General features: G+C 42.2%; 1 protein-coding gene across 5 annotated transcripts; it reads right to left on the reverse strand.

Annotated features, from left to right (window-relative positions):
- Positions 1–1,558: 1,558 nt before the first annotated feature.
- Neu3 (neuraminidase 3) lies at positions 1,559–22,168 on the reverse strand. 5 transcript variants are annotated; one of them, XM_042689092.1, is made up of 4 exons: positions 19,719–19,791; positions 18,594–18,650; positions 15,486–15,682; positions 1,559–3,102 (listed from the first exon to the last, which is right to left on the reverse strand). In XM_042689092.1, the coding sequence occupies exons 3-4, from the start codon at positions 15,675–15,677 to the stop codon at positions 2,017–2,019; spliced, it is 1,278 nt and encodes a 425-aa protein (XP_042545026.1). In that variant the 5' UTR covers positions 15,678–15,682; positions 18,594–18,650; positions 19,719–19,791; the 3' UTR covers positions 1,559–2,016. The 5 variants fall into 5 exon arrangements, with proteins under 5 accessions (XP_042545026.1, XP_042545010.1, XP_042545034.1 ...); XM_042689076.1 differs by having other exon boundaries at positions 15,486–15,759; XM_042689100.1 differs by lacking the exons at positions 18,594–18,650; positions 19,719–19,791 and adding an exon at positions 21,947–22,168.
- Positions 22,169–22,455: the final 287 nt, after the last annotated feature.

Genomic DNA, 22,455 nt, shown 5'->3' on the forward strand with positions numbered 1-22,455 from the left:
AAAGAGGGCTGGGGCATGGCTCAAGAGGTAAATTGCCTGCTTCGACAGCACAAGGCCCTGAGTTCAAAACCTAGTTACCACACACAAAAAGAAAACCTAACAAACAAACATAAAATAAGTATCAATTGCAATAAGGTCAAACAAACTGGCTTGATTTGGCAGCCCACAGACCCTCCTAATGATGAAGCCCTTCTCCCTAGTTAAGAAGTCATTGGATCACAATAATATTCTGAGTAAAACAAACTTGTGAGAAATCCAGAAGCCTGGACACTCCTGGATATACCACTGCAGGTATACTAAAGATGCAATGAAACAATGTTAGGAGCTATCATGACCCCAACATCTGCATACTATTTATCACGCCTCTTCTAACTACATAAACTGAGGATTCCAGAGGACACAGGCCATGGGAAGTTTTGTCCAATTTTCTTCTTGGCTCTGATTTGTTTTTTAGATGAAGGTCTCACTTTGTTGCCCAGGCTTAGCTTGAATTCCTAGGCTCAAACAATCTTCTTGCCTCAGCCTCCTTATAGAGCTGGGTCTACCATGCCCAGCTTTGCCAATGCTGTAGAGTCCTAACACATGTCCTTTCTGATCAGGAAGCATTCTATTTAGTAAATGAACTTTAGGCTCATCTTGCAAAGAGGTGATGGCATCAGAAGCAGTAAGCTCCATTATGAAGGGTGGCTAGCACTGAGATGATCGTTTTCCTCTCTAGGAAATTATGTTCTCTGGATGAAGAAGGGGAGGTTGATTCAACCTGAAGGGTAGAGACGGTGAGTGACCTTATGATTCTGTGTCTTGCTCAGTTCTTCTGGGTTAACCTGCTTGTAGAGCTCTGAATATGAGTAAAGAATAAAAGTGTTTTGTTATTAAAAATAAAATAGCTGCTGGGTACTACTTAGTAGACTGAGATCTGAAGATCAAAGTTCAAAGCCAGGGTGAGCAGGAATTAACAACCAGAAAACCAGAAATGGAGCCGTGGCTCAAAGTGGTAGAGCACTAGCCTTCAGCAAAAGAGCCCACGACCAACAAATACAAAAATAAAGAAACCTAAAATAATTAGGCACTGGTGGCTCACATTTGTGATCCTAGCTACTAAAGAGCCTGAGATATGAGGATGGAGGTTCAAAGCCAGCCTGGGCAGGAAAGTCTGTGAACCTCTGGTTTCCAATTAATGATCAAAAAGCTGAAATGGAGCTGTGGCTGAAATGGCTCAGGGACAGTATCTAGGCCCTGACTTCAAGTCTAGAACCAGCACAAAAAAAGAGACAGAGAGAGAGAGAAGGAGAGGAGAGGAGAGGAGAGAGAGAGAGAGAGAGAGAGAGAGAGAGAGAGAGAGAGAGAGAGAGAAACCTGCCAGTGGCTCATAATTATAATCCTAGCTACTCAGTAGGCTGAGATTGAGGGTTGTGGTTGTGGTTTGAAGCCAGTCTGAGCAGAAAAGTCTGTGAGACTTTTAATCAGCAAAAAGCCAGTGGTAAAGGGCCAGCCTTGAGCAAAAGAAGCTAAGTGACAGTAGCAGGCCCTGTGTTCAAGCCCCAGTACTGACATCAAAAACAAACAAACAAAAAAAAAAAAACCCACAACTTCCTTCTTGCCACACAAAAACCTGCTTGAACAAGAGTGGACCATCTGAAAAGAGAAGCCCTCTGACCTCCATTCAAGCTCAGACCTTTATGTAGCCAGGACTTGCTGACTGTGGAGCACACGGGCACTATGCCTCACCTAGCAATGGGAAGATGAAAAACCACAAGCTAATTCTACCACTTTAAAAATGGAGACCTGAGCCCCCTAGAGTCCAAGAGGCATATCCAAGGTCTTTAAGCAGGTCAGTGGCAGAGCCAAGATCACATTGTGACCAGCCAACTGGCAGTTCAGCAATTAACTATGGAAAAACTTTCCTTTTTCTCTTTAAAAAAGAAGGAAAGAGTAAGAGGCAAAATAAGTGAACTGAGCTGTTAGAAAGCTCTGGTACCGCAGCTCTGGTTGTTACTCCCTTCTAGAGATAGCAAGTCAGTGCTGAACTGGCTCAGGTTGCATCCCAGCAGGTCTGGCACAGTCCTCTTGCGTGTGGCTCAGGACATCTAAGTGCGTAAACAGACGAAAGACAATCTGTTCACATTCATGCTCACTCCCACACTCAAACAAACATCCAAACAAGCCCTGCTCCTCCACAAGAGCCAGATCAGAGTAACCACTGGGTCCGTCGTGCAAGATCCAGGGTTGAGACCAGCCGGCAGTATCCAAGGGGCTCTGGTTGAGGTAGATACCTAGATTGATTCTCTTTTTCTTATTGGCGGGGTGTGAGTACAAGAGCCATGTTCCTGACAATTTTCCAGCTCTTTCCTCCAGCTGCAGTAATTTGTCCATTTGGGAACTCTTCTCAGTGGTGGGAGCATCTTTGTCATCAGGATCCTGGCATCGATGCGGGATCTGCAAGGGCTGGATGCTCAAGATACTGCCTTGGCAGCCATTGGGGGGCTCGCACAGCTTTAGGTTCAGGGCCTGCCTCTGAAAGCATTCACCATGATTAATACTAAGAGCCTCTGCCCGGTACCTGTTTGGTGTGCGGGCGCTGCAGTAGAGCACAGGGAAACCAGATTTCCCAGTCACTTCTGCCACTTGGCACTCCATGGTCACCAGGCCCCTAATGAACTTGCCATGGTGCCACGTGAGGCCGAAGTCATCACTGTAGATCATCAGGGAGTGAGCCTTGGTGAAACATGGCAGTGGGAAGCCACAGAACCGGTGTGAGAAATAATAGGCATACGCAGGGATGATCAGCCTCCCTGACTGAATCTGGATGCCGTGACCTGGCCCCACAGCAAAGGTGGCCCAGTGCCCCATCTCTGAGAACTCAATCACCTCCTCTGTCAAATCTCTCAGCTTACTCCATGTATGGCCTGCATCCTGGCTGCAGATGAAGCACAGGCGGGCAGCATTCCTGCCTGACACAATCTGGTGACACTCAGTGACATGGTCTTGTATACAGATGAAGAACAGGTATACACAGCTGTTCTTCCGCTCCCACACAGGACAGGGGTTCATGGTCCGATGCCCAGGTAATATTGCTTCCATCAGTGGCTCCTGGGGTCCCCACTAGTCAAGAGAAGAGAGAGAAAGAGAATGAGATACAAATGTGAAGACATGAGGCTCACAAAATCTACTAGTACTTTTCAAACAAGAAATAAATGATATTGAAATCTACAAAATCCTGAAGGCCCAAGTAGTAGCTAAATTCTTAAATGTTCTAAAATAACTTACAAAGCGAGAAAGAAATAATGCTAGATGTTAGATAGGCTGTGCTCCATCCCCATCTAGAATGTTCTTCTTTGCTTTGTCTGGACTTCCAAATCATCCTCCAATACCCAGCTCAAATGTCACCTCTTTTGTGAAGCCTTCTGTGAAATTTTCTCTCTTCCTCTAGCAAGTTATAACTTATATAACACTGTGAACTCTTACAATTGTCTCCTTTCTTAGTCTATGAACATTTTGAAGATAGAATCTAAATTGTAGAAATGTTGTATCTCTAGAGTCTGGCACTTGATAGTAGCTAAATAAAATTTTACAAGAAAAAGAAAGGAAGAAAAACAAAATGAGAAAATAGGGAAGTTCTAGATGAAAAGAAAGTAGTTTAAGACGAAGGCTTTGACTTCCTGTGCTATCTGGTAGGTCATTTATAAGGGTATTATTAAAAGTTCAAACCTGGAATTAGAGACAGTTAATCAAAGTCTGCCTGCTCCACTACTGGGAAGCATTAGTGAGTTACTCAGTCTCACTTTACTTCAGTGTTTGCTTCAGTTCAGTGGAAAATTTCATAATGGAGTAGGTGTTGAAAAGATACAATCACATAGATAATGCCTAATCAGACATACCACAAAGAAAGATGGATCTCCTTTAGATTTAGATTTCCCAATAGAAATGGGCAAAGGGTAAGATCAAATAAGTTGCAGACCAAAAAAAAAAAAACCCTCACACATACAAAAGAAATGCTAATTAAAATGACAACAACACAGCATTTTTCATCTTACAATTTGTCAAAAATCATTAACTTTGGGAAGTGGCGCTCTGGCTCAAGTGGTAGAGCACTCACCTTGAGCTGAAGAGCTCAGGGACAGCACCCAGGCCCAGAGTTCAAGCCCCCTGACTGACAAAAAAAAAAAAGAAAAAGAAAAAAGAAAGGAAGAAAGAAAGAAAGAGTTTCCTTCATAGATGGGTCAGAGTGCAAATGATTCAACTCTTTGGTAAGATATATAATAATTGTACATAATCTTTCATATATTTAAATACATTCTTTCTCAGGATGTTCAGTTCTGAAAGTTTATCCCAAAACATACCTTGCTCATCAAATTATGTATGTATAGCTGGGTATTTAGTGGCTCATGCTGTAATCCTAGCTGCTTAGGAGGCTGAGATCTGAGGATCATGGTTCAACGCCAGCCTGGGCAGGAAAGTTTATGACTCTTAACTCCAATTAGCCACCAAAAAAACAGGAAGTAGAGCTGTGGCTCAAGTGGTAGAACACTAGCCTTGAGCAAAAATGTTCAGGGACAGCTAGGCCTGGAGTTTAAGCCCAAAACCCATGTGCCCACAAGCACACACCTGCACATGTACATGTGCACACACACACACACACACACACACACACACACACACACACACACACACAATTAAGTATGTACAGACAGATGCTGGTTGCTCATGCTTATAATCCTTGCTGCTCAGGAAGCTGAGATCTAATGATCACAATTTGAAGCTAGCACAAGCAGATTAATCTAAGAGATTCCTATCTCCAATAAAGCAGCAAAAATCTGGAAGTGATGGTATGGGTCAACAAGTAAAGCGCCAGACTTGAGCAAAAAAGTCAGTCAATTCATTTGACAGCCTTATGTGGTAAGACGTTAAACATCAGAAGCACTGGTTAATCTTGACTAATTTGGATTAATCCTTCAAGAACAATTCCTAAAAATGTAGGGAACAGAATCAGACCAGTCTTTCCAGCCACCACTCTGGAATACAGGTCCCATTGTCTTCTGCAATGGGACATACAGTACATATAGCCTATGTCCCAGTCATTCCACTCCAAGAGAGATACCCAACAGAAATGTCCATAGGGCCAAAATTGCATACAAGAGAAGTTTAATATCATTACCTATACTCACATCAGTTAACACAAATGTCAAAAGTACAATAAAAGCTTGATTGTAGCTGGGAAGGTGGCTCAGTGGTAAAGCGCTTGCCTTGCATGCCTGAGGCCCTGGGTTCGATTCCTCAGCACCACATAAGCAAAAAGAAAAAAGCCGGAAGTGGCGCTGTGGCTCAAGTGGTAGAGTACTAGCCTTGAGCTGAAGAGCTGAGGGACAGCGCCCATGCCCAGAGTTCAGGCCCACGACTGGACCAAAAAAAAAAAAAAAAAGCTTGATTGTAGTATCTTCATAATAGAATACTACATAAATATGAAAATAGGTGAATTAGAACTACATGCTACAATTTAGATAAATCACAAAAATATATTAAATCAAACAGCCAGACATACACAATATATAGATGAAAATTAAGCAAAACTTGACTCTAGAACTATAAGTCAGCATAGCAATTACTGGTGAGAGAAGTTAGGCCATGAGGGAAGTTTCTCTGATGCTGGCAGTATTATATTTCTTGGAATATTGGAAGCAGTTTTTGTGTTCACAAGTGGTATATTTGTCATAATTCCTTGAGCTGACATTCGTGTTCTATGCATTTAACATTACATGGTGATTTTTATACATTATCAAGTTTGGGGGGGGGGGCGGATAATTCAGACTTGAATTCAGGGCCTACACACTGTCCTTTAGCTTTTTTGCTCAAGGATGATGTTCTAGCACTTGAGTCACAGCTCTACTTCTGGGTTTTCGGTGGTTAACAGGAATTAAAAGGCTCATAAACTTTCCTGCTCAGGCTGGCTTTGAATTACAATATTCAGATTTCTACCTCTGAATAGCTAGGATTATAGGCATGAGTCACTGGTACCTGTCATATTATCACATATCAAATTTTAAAAGAAAGCATCAAGTATATATATATATATATATATATATATATATACATATATATATACATATATATGTATGCATGTACTTGTTAACAAAAAATAATATATACTTGCTTTTCTTTGCTTTTGTATCTAGAATGTATGTATAAAGAAGGATAGACAAAAGGCAATAATGCCTGGAAGAATAAGAATGGCATATTATTTCTTACAGTACATTACTTTCTTATACTGTACTTGCTTTTAGCTATATAAGTATATTAACTGTTCAAAGTAGATAATAAGTTTAATTTCTGCATAATTGGGTAAAACAGGTTAAGCAAGGTTCAGATTTCATAGAATCTCAGAGCCCTAGAAGACCATAAGAGTGACCTAAAAGCCGGGTGCTGGTGGCTCATGCCTGTAATCCTAGCTATTCAGGAGGCTGAAACCTGAGGATCATGGTTCAAAGTCAGCCCGGGCACGAGAAAGTCCGTGAAACTCTTCTCTCCAATAAACCACCAGAAAACCAGAAGTGGCACTGTAGCTCAACTGGTAGAACACTAGCCTTGAGCTGAAGAGCTGAGGGACAGCGCTCAGGCCCAGAGTTCAAGCCCCATTACCGACAAAAAAAAATAGAGTGACCTAAAACTAATTTCATCCCACAGAGTGTGTCCTCTAGTCTTCTGGGTAAATGACTCCCCTTGAGCCAGTGTACTGATAAAACTCATCTCTTGAGCAACTCACTCTATACCAGAATGCCTTGTGAACACTCACCAGTTCAAAGATAAGAGATAATGTAAACTTAATGATAAAGTGGAAAGTCAGAAGCTGAGCTGATCTGGATTGTCCAAAGAGAAAATTATAAAATATTTCTAATGTACAGTTAAGGAAGAAGTAACAATGTAAAGGAAGAAAAACAATACACAAAACAGGATAACCTTAGAAATCACATGAGCTAGACCAATAAGATATGACAACTAGGCTGAGGCTTAACAGAGGTAAAACAGAGTGTATGACCTTGAAAAATCTGGATGGGGAAACATGATTTAAAAACAATATAACAGGTCTGGGAGTGTGGCTTAGTGGTAGAGTGCTCGCCTAACATGCATAAGACCCTGGGTTTTATTCCTTGATATTACATAAGCAAAAAACAAATAAATTAAATTAAAACAAAAAAGCAATGTAGCTGAGCAGATGGTACACACTTGTAATCTCAGCCTCAAAGGCTAAGGCAGAAAAATGTTAAGTTCAAAGCCAGCTTTGATTATATACATAGTGAGTCCCTATCTCAATAAACTGATAACAAATAATCATCAACATATATTTGAAAAGAAGTTCATCATCATTAATCATTAGGGAAACATAAATCAAAGCCACATTGATTTTGTGGGGGAGCAGTTCATTAGTAGATTTGCCAAGCATGAGGCCTTATTCCTCAGCACCACAAAAACAAAAACACAAGATATTGCCTCTTACCCATTAGAATAGTTACTATAAAAACAAAGTTGGGCACCAAGTGGCTCACGCCTGTAATCCTAGCTACTCAAGGAGGCTGAGATCTGAGGATCATGGTTCAAAGCCAGCCCCAGCAGAAAAGTCCGTGAGACTCTGATCTCCAATAAATCACTAGAAAACCAGAAGTGGCACTGTGGCTCAAGCGGTAGAGTGCTCAGCTTGAGTTAAAGAGTGTAGAGACAGTGCCCAGGCCCAAAGTTCAAGCCCCACGACCCACAAAATAATAATGATAATAATAATAATAGCAATAACAATAATAGGTGTTGGCAAAGGTATGACAAAATTTGAATACTTGTACACCACTGGTGGAAATATGTCAGTTCTTCAAAAAATTAAATGTGAGCTGGGTGCCAGTGGCTCACGCCTGTAATCCTAGCTACTCAGGAGGCTGAGATCTGAGGATTGTGGTTCAAAGCCAGCCTAAGCAGGAAGGTCTGTGAGACTCTTATCTCCAATTAACCACCAGAAAACCAGAAGTGGCACTGTAGCTCACGTGGTAGAATGCTTTCCTTGAGCTGAAGATTTCAGGGACAGTGCCCAGGCCAGAGTTCAAGTCCCACAATGGACAAAAAAAAATATTAAATGTGGCTGGGCACTGGTATCTCATGCTAGTAATTGTAGCTACTCAGGAGACTAAGATCTGAGGATCACGATTCAAAGCCAACCTGGGCAGGAAGGGTCCATGAGACCCTTATCTCCAATTATCTACCAAAAAATCCAAAGTGGAGCTGTGGCTCACGTGGTAGAGTACTAGGCTTGAGAGGACAGTGCCCAGGCCCTAAGTTCAAACCCTAGGGCCAACACACATACACACACACACACACACACACACACACACACACACACACACACAATTAAATGTGGAATTACCATATGTTACAAAAATCCTACTTATGGATGTGTATCAAGAAGAATTAAAAACAGTGTCTCAAAGAGCTATTCTCATACCTTCATTTATTGTAATGTTACACATAACAGCCAATAGACAGAAACAAACCAACTGTCCAACAGATGGACAAATAAACAAATATATTATACACATGCATTGTTGTATTACTCAGCTTTTAAATAGGAAGGAAATGCTGATGCCCACAGCAACATAGATGGGCCTTAAAGACATTATAGTAAGAGATATAAGCCATCAAAGAAAGACCAAAGTATACGTGAATCCACTTAAAGTAGCCAGAGTAGCCAAATCTACAGGAACATAAAGGAAAATAGTGGCTACCAGGGGGATTAGGGAGAAGGAAAAGTGAGGAGTTCTTTAATGGAAATAGAACTTCAAGGATTTTTTTGGAGTAGGGAGGCAGTACTGGGGTTTCAACTCAGGGACTGGTACTTACTAAGCTGGCACTCTACCACTTGAGTCTTGCCTCTAGTTACAGTTAACATAACACAGTTAATGGTGCTATGCAGCTGCCAAAGGTGTCATTTCACCTTTGGCTGCATTTAAGGGCTCAAGATAGGATGATGACCTAGTTGCCAAGCTGTTTCGTCTATAGTTGGAGCTCTTAGGTCCAATTCTGAGCACCACACTTTGAAAAAGTACATTGACATCCCAGACCAGATCCTAAAGACACCAGCAACCATGGCCTAAGGAATCACTAAAAGGACCAATTTAGCTAGTGAATAGAAGCCTAAGAAGGCATGAGGAAACTTTCAGGACTTCAAAGAGTAGTTTTCTGAAGGACTATTATCTATATTATATATGGATTGATTGCCCCAGAGGGCAGAACAAAATCATTGGGTACTTATAGAGAAACGAAGGTCACCTTATTTTTTAAAAACAAACATGTTGCATCAGGATTAAGGCCCATTATGGAGCATAATTAATGTTGAGTTGCTGAGTTCTTACTGTGTAGTGTCTATTTCAATCACATCCTGCAGATGGTTTAAAATGAAGAGCTACGTACCAGAATTCCTCACCCAATAAGTGGTAGGTCTTGACTGACCCTAACCACTACTTTATTAGTGGCTCTTAATGGAATGCAGATTTCTACACTGAGGAGGAAACAGAGCTGATGATTCCACTAACTTCCAGATTCTACAACTAAGTTAACTAGAGTAAAAAAATAAGTAAAGAGAGACTGGGTTTAAAGTGAGCACATTTGTGAATCTGTGTGACTACTGAGCAATGAGGTCATGTAACAAGAGGGTAAACTTGTTCAACCACACCGGAAAGCAGTATGGAGGTTCCTCAAAAGACTATACATAGAGCTCCCCTATGACCCAGCAATTCCACTTCTGGGCATTTACCCAAACGATCACAAACAAGGCCATACTAAAGCTACCAGCACAACTATGTTTATTGCAGCATTATTTACCATAGCTAAGATACGGAACCAACCCAGATGCCTATCAGTAGATGAATGGATCAAGAAAATGTGGTATATTTACACACACACACACACACACACACACACACACACACACACACAGAGGAATTCTATGCTTCCATCAGAAATAATGACACGGCCCCATTTGTTAGGAAATGGAAAGACTTGGAAAAAATCATAAATCATATTAAGTGAAGTAAGCCAGACCCAAAGAAATGTAAGTCCCATGGTTTCCTTTATTTGCAATAATTAGTATACATCTAGGATAATCTTATCAGATAAGCAGAAAAGCTCAAAAGCTATGTACATATGACCATATAAGATGATGCTAAGTGAAATGAACCCCAAGATATGGACACAAGAGTTTTCTCTTTGTTATTGCTGTTTATAATGTACTATGTGATTTTTTTGTTTCTTTTGTATATTCTTTTATATGTTATATGGTATATCCCCTGTTGTCACTGTATTTGATTTTGGTACCCTGTATCTTGTATATACATTTATCTAATTTAGGGAGGGGAAGGGGAATAACAAAATGCTGAAACAAGGACACAGGATGACCCATTGCAACAATGAGATTCTATGTTGGAAATGACACTATGTTGGAAATGAACTTTACAACTTCGAGGGGGTGGGGGAGGGAAGGGATAGTAGAAGAAAAACAAAGGAGGGGGTAATAATGCTCAACAGAAATGTACTCATTACCTTACTCATGTAACTGTAACCCCTCTGTACAACATCTTTTCAGTAAAACAGAATTTCTTTTTTAAAAAGACTTAAACTATAAAAAGAAAAAGAAAAAAAGCTGCTGGGCACCGGTGGCTCATGCCTGTAATCCTAGCTATTCAGGAGGCTGAGATCTGAAGATCATGGTCCGGGCAGGAATGTCCATGAGACTCATCTCTAATTAATCACAGAAAAAGCACAGAAGTGGGCTGTGGCTCAAGTGGCAGGGCAGCAGCCTTGAGCAAATGGAGCTTAGGGACTGTGCCTAGGCCAGAGTTCAAGGCCCAGGACTAGAAGAAAAAAAGAAAAGAAAAGAAAGAAAAGAAAGGAAAAGAAAAGAAAAGAACAATACTCAATGACTCCTAGGCTATGACAGAACATAGGGCAACATGACCAGAGGTAATGTCTGTCCTAGAGATAATGAAATAGGCTGAGCCTTGATGGTGGCCTGCTATACAACTCTGTTCCTGAAGAAAACTATAAACAGACTGTGAGATCATCTCAATGAGGTGATAAGAAGAAGGACTAGAATTCCTCAAAGTAAAAACTGCCCTATATGCCAACATCATCAAAAACAAAGGTCGTGGAACAATTGGTTTGAGGTTCCCCCACTGCTCACTCTCCTGAGTGGCCTTTGTTAAAGTTTTCTTTACTAAATAAACCCTTTGTAACTGCACTCATCCTTCCTGGCTTTATTTCTCTACTACCAGAGAACAAGAACCTACCATGCTTATGTATCATCTTGGTGCCCAATGTGGGGCAGAAGACAACAAAATGTAATATAACCCACTGAAAATCTAATGCTTGTTTCCTTGATGATCTGGACTTTAGAAGCTCAAGTGTTCAAGGGCAGCCCCTTGACCAAGGTTTGGTAGGGACCAAACTTTCCAGTGTGGCATCTCTTCTCTGTCCTCTCATGAGAGGGCTTCCTGAGGGAACTGGAGAGCTCCTCTCGAATCTACTTTATGGGACCTTCTCCCTCATGGAAGGGAGTTGCTATCCCAGGGGCCAATAGGGGTGGGGAAGATTACACCAGCTGCCCATATCATATGGATGAGGAGTGTCTCCTAGCCTGTTCTACCTCTCTCCCCACCAAGAGTGGCTGGCCCCACAGCAATGGAGGACTTTCTTATTCCCTGGGTCAGAACTATATGTCCCTTGAGATTAAGATTTATGTCCTGCCTTTGTCCCCAAGCAGCACAGTGCTCTCCTGACTTCTGAGCCAAGAGAGTCCACGCTTCCTTAAAAGGAGCTGTAAATTGTAGCTTATCTCTGACATTCACTCAGCCACACTCTGGTCCTCACCATAGTTTGGGTTTTTTTTTCTCTCTTGGGAATTCTTCTCTGTTCTCCCTCAGGAGTGGGTTACTTCTACAGTCCTGGAACCCCTATATAAAGTGGTCTGGCATTAGAGTTCAAAGCCCCACAGACATGGTCTCCTTCAGCTGTATAGTTACTGATGTGAAAATTCATTCCACAGCTCCCACATTTCTGTAAGCAAGCAAGCAAGTGGACAGACAGAGTCACACTTTGACAGATAGAGTGAAGTATTCAAAGGAAACACACTGAGCTCAGCTAAGTGTTTGTCTTTGCTCTTAGTCATTCTTGGTGTTACACTTTTATCACTTGGGCTCAGGATCTCTAAGACCTGCTCTTTAAATTTCTGACTGCACCCCTTCCAGAAAAAAGAAATACAGCCTGCTATGAAACAAACTTATTCTTGAGGTAAGGGCTTTGTGCTAGGACAGGTCATTCTCCTTGGCATTTGCCTTATCAGAATGTATATCTTTTTGTGCTGTTCTTTCTCAGTTTCCAGAGCATTTGGACCAGCAGACAAGGTCAGACAGAGGAAGTTTCTCTTCCTCTTTTCTTTTTCCTTGTACTAATATTGCAGCTTGTAAGAGAGTATAAAAAATTAAAGCAAAAAATTACTATTTCTAAGTGTCTAAGTCCTGGCTTCTATTTATCATGCCTCATTTACCCTATTATGCCTTGATTTTACTCTTCCTGGCCAAAGTATAATTTGAGCTTAAGACTTTCCAACTTTGGTGTGATTACTAACAGTAGACACAAAACCTCACAGGCAGGAACTCAGAGGCGGGCAGTGGTATGCTGGTAGGGTAGGTGCAATCCAGTCCCTTGCTGTTCTTCAATAAACAGTCCTCTCCTGTGGAAGATCCAGTCAGGCCTGTTTCCTTCCTTTCGCCTCCATTTTCCTAACAGTAGTCATTATTAGGTTGGTACTTACACTAGGTAAAATCTCCTATAAATAATTGCCAATCATATAATGGCGGCAAACTTAGTCAATACAGTGTCACCGACCTCTAAACAGATACTACTAGCTATAAAATATTCAGCAATCCTTATCCTTTCTTACATGGCACTAACAAGTAAAGGTCATCCTCTAACAGGCTAAATGGTTACAAGAACAGTCCTTACAAACCTACCTATCTTTGAGGTATTAAAAACAAGAATAGTCTTGATTGCTGCCAACCACTTAGCTCCTGACATTTTGGGGGCCACTGATAGGACTGCTCAGACTCCTTATGTATTTAAATTACTAACAAAGTTTGTGCCCTCTTGCCTAGATCAATTCCAACTACAAATAATCATGGATGTAAAAACTAACCACCAACCACTGAGGACCTGAGGACCAACATTACTACGACCACCTTAAAGCCCCTCAGTTTCTCTGTGTCCTCTCTGGCAACTGTCATGGGCACCCTTAATCACCCCCATTCAGCAGGAAGTAGTCAGAACTGAGTTCAGTGCTCCCATGCCCCAACAGCAATCAGAGAAAAACATCAAGGGGAGGAAATGAAGGAAAACATCACCCAATAGGTCCAGGCCAGCTTTCTCCCTCCCCAACTGGTGGCCACCACCCACGGTAGAATCTGGCTTTTTTCAAACAAACCAATCAGCATCTGACAAACTGCCCAGAAGGAAAAGAAAAAGGTGGGGAGGGACAATAGAAAACAGCTGGTCTCTGACCACAATGCAGAACAATGGGTTTCCATATCCCACTGCTTACTCTCCTGACTGGTCTTTACTTTCCCTTTACTAAATAAATTCTTTAAGACTGTGAGAACAAAAATAAAGGTTAGTAGGAAGGCCCATGTTCAGCAGAATAACATTTGCAGTGAAACAGAACTAGGCATCTGCTATGGATGTGAAGGTTCAATGGCAGGACAAAGCAAATCAGAGCAGGTTAAGGGAATAAAGGACCCATGATAGAGATACTGTACTCATTTTTCAAAAGACTCTCAAAATCATTGTCTCAGGAAGCTCAGGGAGAAACATGGGGTCTGAGGTAACCTTGCAGCTCCCACTTTCCACAGCAGTCACCATTCTTTCCCTACTAACAATTCATTAAGACTATGCTGCTTAAGGGCAATGGCTCTAGCTTCAATTCTGCTTATTAGCTGTGGGCCCAAAGCAAATCACTTTAATTCTCAGGCCCAGATTCTTCTTATAAAATGGCAATAACAATATGTACCTCATACAAAGCATTTAGTAGTAATAGTAACTTGGTAGTGATTGTTATTTTCCCTCCATTATCTACTGATATCATCGTAGGTCACTCAGCTGGATACTGGTGGCTCACGCCTGTAATCCTAGTAACTCAGGAGGAGGGTGAGATCTGAGGATGGTGATTCAAAGCTAGCCCAGGCAGACAAATCTAAGAGACTCTTATCTTCAGTTAACCAGCAAAAAACTAGAAGTGGAGGTATGGCTTAAGAGGTAGAATGCCAGCCTTTGAGTGAAAAGGATAAGTGATGTGAAAAAAGCATATTTTCTATCAAAGTAGTTTGCTTCCTTTCTGTTAATCTTATGAAAATTGTTTTTCTGAAAAGTTCCTGCTTTTGACGCTTTTTAATTACACTTTAGTTACATACATCCTTTTTCTGCTGCACTTCAATGAAGACATCCTGTCAGAAGCTCCTTGAGTTTGTTTTTTTTCCAGTCCTGGGGCTTAAACTCAGGGCCTGGGCACTGTCCCTAAGCCTCTTTGTGCTCAAGGCTAGTGCTCTACCACTTGAGCCACAACACCAGTTTTAGCTTTTTCTGGTAGTTTATTGGAAGATAAGAGTCTCATAGAGGATTTTTCTAGCTGGCTGAAGAAGCGCCTTGAATTTTAACTGCATCCTGTTAATTAAGTCACATCCTTTTGCAGATTGTGAACCTGAGCTCAGCCAATCTGAGCACAGGGGTGGGATTAAGAATAGAAAGGGAGCAGCCAGCCTGCTTGCTGGGTGTGCTTGCCTGCCAGATGTTTGGCTGATGATACAGAAGTAAAGTTGGCTTTGCCAACTTCCTTTTGAGTTGGTGTCCTTATTCCTAGGTGATATCCCAACATCCTGATAGTGAGAGCAAGCAACCCTGAGTTCAAGTCCCAGTACTGGCACAAAGCAGGGAAGGTCTACTTCAAAAAAATATTGTTTTAAACCAAGTCACTTACCTCATGGAGTACTAACCTTCATCAGCAAAATGGGATTGACAATGGTCAACCCTCTGGGTGAAGAGGAGGATTAAAGAGAACAGAAATGAAAAGCACACAAGTTCTTATCACAAGTCCTCACAGATGTGAACCCCAGAGGACCCTGGAGTCTGAGACCAGGTGTGATGCCTGCTGTTGAACTGTTATACCCTCAAGCAAATGGCAAGTTCCATGAGCTTCACTTTGTTCGTATGTCAGAGTGACTGACAATAGTACCTAATGGCTGTGAGGAGTCCTAATGCCCCTGGCACACCATAATCAATTACTCTGGAGAGCCGTGGTTTTTACTGCTTTTCCCCACTCAGCTCCCCACACAGAATTTTACCCTCAATGACAGGAAGAGGCCAAGACCCATGGAGAGGAAATGAGACCCAGGCCCAGATGTGAGATGAGTCACCTGTACTGAGTGTCCAGTCCTCAGTCCTCGCCTCATCACCAGGTGGAGTGCATCCTCATCCTTGAGTGTGGACCGCTTTTCTGCAAAGGCCAGGAAGGTATGTTTGTGGGGAATGTAGAGCAGGGCGGGGATCCTGTAAGTAATCCCATTCTTGTCTTCCTGCTGGAACAAAGGTCTGTTCATTTCTTCCATGACCGCTGCAAGGATAGGAGGCAGCTCAGTGTGTGTCTGTACTCACATCCTGGCCTACACACATATCCTCCACAATCCACTGCTGGAGAGCACAAGGGGGATACACAAAGGTATACAAATGTTTACTGTTTTATAGAAAGGAAACATAAGGAACTCAACAGCACAAAGAAAAGAATATCCTCTCTCATCTAACAATCTGTTCTCCAGACTCTGTAGCTTGTATATGTGTGGGTAGTATGTGTCAATGGTCTCTTCAAAGAACTTCAGCATTTGCTTCTGCTCAGCGACATTCTAGAAGAACTGCATAGGTAGTTTCAGTTGCTACAATGGCAAGCTTATTGAAGCCCAGGCTTTTAGGTGAGGTCAGTAAACATCTAGTGCAGCCAAGGACAGGTTTAGGTACTAATTCCAGTGATTTGTTTGCTCTTCAGGGGCTTTTCCAGGACCTTTACTTTCTTGCAAATTCAGCTATTAAGAGTTTTGTGGCATTCTAGCTATCATTTTACAGGCTAGCTGACCTGTCATAGTTCTGACAATAGAAGCCTCTAAGTACTCTTCCAAAAGCAAAATAAAACAAAACAAAAACCCAAACAGCTGAGCACCAGTGGCTTATGCCTGTAATCCTAACTACTCAGGATACACAGATCTGAGGACTGAGGTTTAAATTCAGCCTGGCCAGACAAATATAAGCAATTCTCATCTCTAATTAGCCAGCAAAAAGCCAGAAGTGGAAGTATGGCTCAAGTAGTAGAGCCCTAGCTTTGAGTAAAAAAATGCTGGAGGGAGAGTAAAAGGCCCTAAATTCAAGTCCCAGCACTAATACATAAAACAAAACAAAACAAAAAACAGGTATTCCTCTTCTTGGAGTCCCAAGAGGGAATCAAGCCAAACAAAACCAGGTTAGGATGGTTATTGTCATCAAAATATAATATATGCATGTCTGAAACACACACACACACACACACACACACACACACAAAACAGAATTGTTTTGTCTTCCAGTCACATCATCCAAGCCCTACCTTAATAAAAAGTACTGTGCAGTAAGAGGTAACCCTATTCAATAAATATTAATATGTTTTTAACAGATCTTAGCCCACTCTTGCCTGTGTTTTAATTGGCTATTAAGAGCCCAAACTGGCCAAGCATTGGTGGCTCACACTTCTAATCCTAGCTACTCAGGAGTCTGAGATCTGCAGTTCAAAGCCAGCCCAGGCAGGAAAGTCCATAAAACTCTTATCTCCAACTAACCACCAGAAATCTGGAGGCGGAGCTGTGGCTCAAAGTGGTAGAGCACTAACCTTGAGTGAAAAAGCTCAGGGACAGCACCCAGGCCCTGAGTTCAAGCCCATGACTGACAAAAACAAAACAACAACAATAAAAAAAAAAAAAAGAACCCAAGATTGGAACAAAGGGAAGCTTTTCTTCTGATACAATGAGGCCACTTTCCCTACTCTCCTTATGATAGAGTACCATGGCTCTCTCTCAAGTCAGTGATTAAATGAGTCATTCATAGAAATTTATCAACTAAGAGGCTATAGCTGAAACCTGCAAAACACTGCTCTACAATGCTCTCTTATTTAATGTATTCTCCAGACTCTGTAGAAGTCTTGTTCAGTATGTGTCAATTTTCTCTCTTGACACATAACTGTATAGGAAGCAAACACAGGATAATGGGCATGGACAAATATGAGCTGCTGTATCATGTGAGGAGAGCAAGTAATAAGAGGCAAGCATGAGGACGAGCAAGCCCCCACATTGGGGCCTCCGAGGACTCCAGGAGAGCCGGTGAGCTTCTGCTTCAGGTGGTTATATGCTATGCCTGACACTCTTTTCTCCCATAGTCACATAGCTCTTTCCCTCCCTGCCTCGAGCTCCATTCAGACATACAATCAGTGAAACTCCATGAGGGGCAAAGGTATGTCTGCTTCATTCACTGCTCCTTCACACCTAGAACCATGTTGAGTACATGAAACACACTCAGCCAGTGTTTGTTGAGTGACTGGATGACTGAATGAAGAAAGCTGCCTACAGACTGGGTTAAAAACTCTGTTGAGTGCCTTCTTATCTGTGAGATATGATTAGATGCCAAAGACCCCAGGATTAGGACTCTGCTGAACACCTCGGTCATCTCTGCTTGCAGCTTTTACTTTCACTTCAATTTATCACACTGCTGTACCATGGCTGTACTGCGGACCCCCACAGCTCTGGTTTTTGGATGTCCAGTCCCTTTGTCCTACTTGGCTAACTCACTGTTCATTCTTTTTTTTTGGTCGGTCGTGGGCCTTGAACTCTGGGCTTGGGCGCTGTCCCTGTGCTCTTCAGCTCAAGGCGAGCGCTCTACCGCTTGAGCCACAGTGCCACTTCCAGTTTTCTAGTGGTTTATTGGAGATAAGAGTCTCATGGACTTTCCTGCCTAGACTGGCTTTGAACCATGATCCTCAGATCTCAGGCTCCTGAATAGCCACGATTACAGGCGTGAGCCACCAGCACCCAGCTTCACTGTTCATTCTTCATTAATCTATCCAGTTATGTGTCAAGAGAGAAAATTGTCACATACTGCACAGGACTTCTAGAGTTTGGAGAATACATTAAATGAGAGAGCTTATTACTTGAGAACAGAGACCTCCCCTGATTTTTTTGTTCTCCTTAGCAGGTGCCTGCAGTCTGACATAGGTAGGACGCTCTAGCTAAAAGCAGTCTATTACATTGATCTTTCCTCCCAGTTCAGGCCCTTCTTCCAGAGAGGGTCAGGCTTTCTTCTGAGTACATTATCTATCCCCAAACTAGGCTATTGTAAAGCTTCACAAATGATTGTGACAAGAAGGACTACATACCCTTAAATACTTTATTTAATCTCTCAGTGCTTTAGGATCCTCATCTATAAAATAAATAAGCCAGGTGGAAGTGACTCACCTGTAATCTTAGCTATTTGGAAGGTTGAAATAGGAAAGATCTTGGTTTGAGCACAGCCTAGGCGGAAAAAAAAAAAAAAAATGAGACCTCCCTTTTCAACCAATAGCTGGATGCTCTGTTGTATACCTGTCATCCTAGCTTTGTGGCTAAAGAGCTTTAAGTAAAGTGTTGTTAAGAGACCTATCACATCACATGAGCACAATACATGCCAGTTATTTTTAAACTACCTATCATTGCATATGATTCCTTGAATCCTGTGAATGATGATGATAAAAGTACAGTCGTAGTCAGGTGTCAGTGGTTCACACCTGTAATCCTAGATACTCCAGAGGCTGCAATCTGAGGACTGTGTTTGGAAACAGTACTATCAGACAAATCTCTTATCTCTAACTGGAAAACAGTTTAAAGTAGAGGTGTGGCTCAAGTGGTAGAGCACTATACTTGAGAAAGAAAGCTAAGGGAGAGGGGCTTGAACTCAAGGCCCTCTCAGTCCCCCCCCCACACACACTTCTCATACACACAACACAAATACAGTCAAGAGCAGTGTAACAATGTATAACTTAATGACACACCACATAGATGATGGAGGTCCTATAAAATTGTAATGGTGCTGAAAAATTCCTATTATCTAGTGACATGTTAGTCATGTTAATGTCACAGCACATTATTCACATGTGTTGGAAAACTTACCATGCTGCCCGTCACATACAAGTGTAGTACATATAACTGTATACAGTTCAAAATACTTAAATAATAGCCGGGCGCTGGTGGCTCACACCTGTAATCCTAGCTACTCAGGAGGCTGAGATCTGAGGATCGTGGGCAGGAGAGACCGTGAGACTCCTATCTCCAATAAACCACCAGAAAACCGGAAGTGGCGCTGTAGCTCAAGTGGTAGAGCGATAGCCTTGAGCTGAAGAGCTGAGGGACAGCGCCCAGGCCCAGAGTTCAAGCCCCACAACCGACAAAAAAATATATATATATACTTAAATAATAACAAATAACTATGTTGCTAGGTTGTGTATTTACTACACCATGTCTTTATCATTAGAATGTACTTCTTCTGGCTAAAAAAAAGTTTACTGTAAAACAAGTATGCTATGTTATCTTATGGCAGACACACACCTGAGTTTCCAATGGCCTCTTGTGCTTGATTTCACTTGTGTTTTGTTCATTGTGGTCCTAAAAGCAATAGGCTAGACAGACAGACAGACACACAGACAGACAGATATAAATGCTATATAGCCTAGGTATATGGTATATACCATCTAGGTTTATGTATGTATACTCTATATTTGCATGATGAAATCACCTGACATACTTCTTAGTACAAATCTTATCTTCAAGAAATGCATGATTATAGTAATAATTCCCCATTTTTTACAATGGAACTGGGGTTTGAACTCAGGGCTTCCATCTTGAGGCAGAGTATTACTTTTTTCCAGGCTGGCCTAGAACCACAATCCTCCTGAATTTAGCCTCTCATATAGCTGGGATGACAGGTACATGCCGATTTGCCCAGCTAATGGTTGAGATGTTGGGAGGTTGGGGGGTGGGAGGAGTCCTTACAAACTTTTTGCCCAGGCTAGCCTCAAACTGCGATCTCCTGATCTTAGACTCCCAAGTAGCTAGGATGACAGGTGTAGGCCACTGGCACCCAGCTACAATTTCCTCTCCACCTCTTTAAGAGATTGGACTTTAAACATTTATGAGTTATATCAACCATATTGATCATTGGCCAATGAGAGATCAAGTAAATAGGAATTCTCAATAAGAATGGAGCACAAAACTAGGAGAGAGGAAGGGAAGGGGTAAAGTTATACAAAAGAAATGTACTCTTTACCTGACTTATGTAACTGTAAGCCCTCTGTACACCAGCTTTATAATAGCAATTTAAAAATTTTTAAATAGAGCACAGGATGAGCAATAAGTAGGATGTAAGGATTAGGAAAAAAGAAAAGGAAGAGGAAGTGGAGAGTTTGCCATATAACAACTTGTTATATGGCAGGATTCATGTCCCAAATCTACTTTGTACTGGCATCCAGTACTGATTACTCAACTTCTCTGTTTTTTATCTTTTTTTTTTTTTTTGAGACAGGGTATCATTATGTAGTCCATGCGGCCCATGAACTCATGTGATCCTCTTGCCTCAGCCTTCCAAATGCTGGGTTTACAGGCATGCACCACACAACCTCCTCCTGTTGGTGAGACATGGGTATTATTTACTTAAGAGGACCAAAAATGAAAAACCACTCAAAAGAGCTCTATTAATAAGCACTAAAGCAGGCTGATAATGTGGATTAGTGGAAGAATGTTTGCCTATCATGCATGAAGCCATGGATTCAATTCCTCAGTACCACATAAACAGAAAAAGCCAAAAGTGGTGCTGTGGCTCATGTGGTAGACTGCTAGCCTTGAGCTAAAGGAGTTCAGGGACAATGCTCAGACCCTTAAGTTCAAGCCCCAGGACTGGCAAAAATAAAAAATAAAATAAACACTAAAGCACTACTCAAACAGAAGTCATCATAAATTTTGACATTTTCCCAATTTCACTTATGGCTCTCCTATCAATATAGATTACAGTCATTATTGTTCATTTTCATTAACTATGATTGTGCTAGTAATTTTGAAGACACTGTCATAACTACAGGGTTTTTGACAGGAAAGGCAAGATCCTTTCAGGCTAATCTATAGGCAGCCTCCTGGGCTGAACTGCCGGGCTGTTACTGTTTTTGGTAGAGTCTATTTACTCAAGATAAACATACAATAACATATGAATGACCTATAGAATTGTCATACCCAATCATAACAGAGCCATGAGTGGAACTTGTGAAGGGATGGGAGTTTATAATACAAACTTTTGTTTACTATGGCTTTAAGAGCTAAACTACTTTTACACAAGCCACGTGTCTAGAGCTAGAGAGATGGGAGACAAACCAGATATTCAGGTCTGCTTTGGAGTTGTTATTTTAGTAGATAATTCCAATTACGAACTGTACTTCATGTAATCAAATATTCCAAAGTCCTTTCTTCTATCTTTCTGTGTCGAGTGGCGTGGATTCTGGAATCTCACTTGGCTTTGAAGGGGGGTCTGGATACTCATTAGCAAAGCCTGGACTAAGTTCCAGGTCTCCTAAATTCCAGCTCAGGAATTCGTTTTCTTCCAGTGGGAAGAAAGCAAAAATACAAGTGGCCAAGACTACTTTCTGGCTACCGACTACGTATGGCGGACTCCACATTCGCTCAAGACTGCTTTCACAAGTGCAGATAGTGCTGCTGAAAGCCACAGGAACCCTGTTTTTCGGGGGGGGGGGGGGTGATGTTGTGGCCTCTGGTCCCCTGACCCGGCTCACCTTCGCTGAACCCGGCTCTGCAGTGGGTGTCTCTGGGCAAGGGGGTGCTCCTCCGTGGGGCGCGAAGACAGGCCGTCAGATGTCAGACACCGAAGCCTAGGAGGATGACCTGCACCCGGGTCAGAGAGACGAGCAGGACGGAAGAAACAAGCCAGAGGTGACGGGTACAAAGCCCCGAGAAGAGAAAAAGCCGGAGAGGGCGCAGAGACAGCACCGGAATGGATAGACCACCAGGACGCCGCAGATAAAGGCTGAGCCAGCCCTCCGGAAGCCCCGCCCCTCGGAGGGCTGGCCTAGAGCGAGTCCCCGCCCCCTCTGGGCTGCGCCCCCTGCGTCAGCCTGAGTCCCTATGCTCTGTGATCTATTGGTTGGTAAGTTGGTAGGTATCGCTGTCTAAAACTTCCCCCAGATAGCCTAAGAAAGCAACGAAGGTTCCGGATCTCGGAGGGGAAGGGGGACTCACGGGAGAACGGGAGCAGATACAAAAAGGATTCAGACCCTGAAGCACA

The sequence above is a fragment of the Dipodomys spectabilis genome, unplaced genomic scaffold (assembly GCF_019054845.1).
Source record: "Dipodomys spectabilis isolate Male_0828 unplaced genomic scaffold, ASM1905484v1 ptg000003l, whole genome shotgun sequence".
Classification (NCBI taxonomy): domain Eukaryota; kingdom Metazoa; phylum Chordata; class Mammalia; order Rodentia; family Heteromyidae; genus Dipodomys; species Dipodomys spectabilis.

Bases quoted from the DNA above. Each gene is read 5' to 3' on its own strand.
- Neu3 (XM_042689100.1), bottom strand. From the start codon at position 15,677: ATGGAAGAAATGAACAGACCTTTGTTCCAGCAGGAAGACAAGAATGGG. The intron at 3,103-15,485 runs GTGACTCATCTC...TCTCTTGACTAG, and splicing joins GGACTGGACACTCAGTACAG to TGGGGACCCCAGGAGCCACT.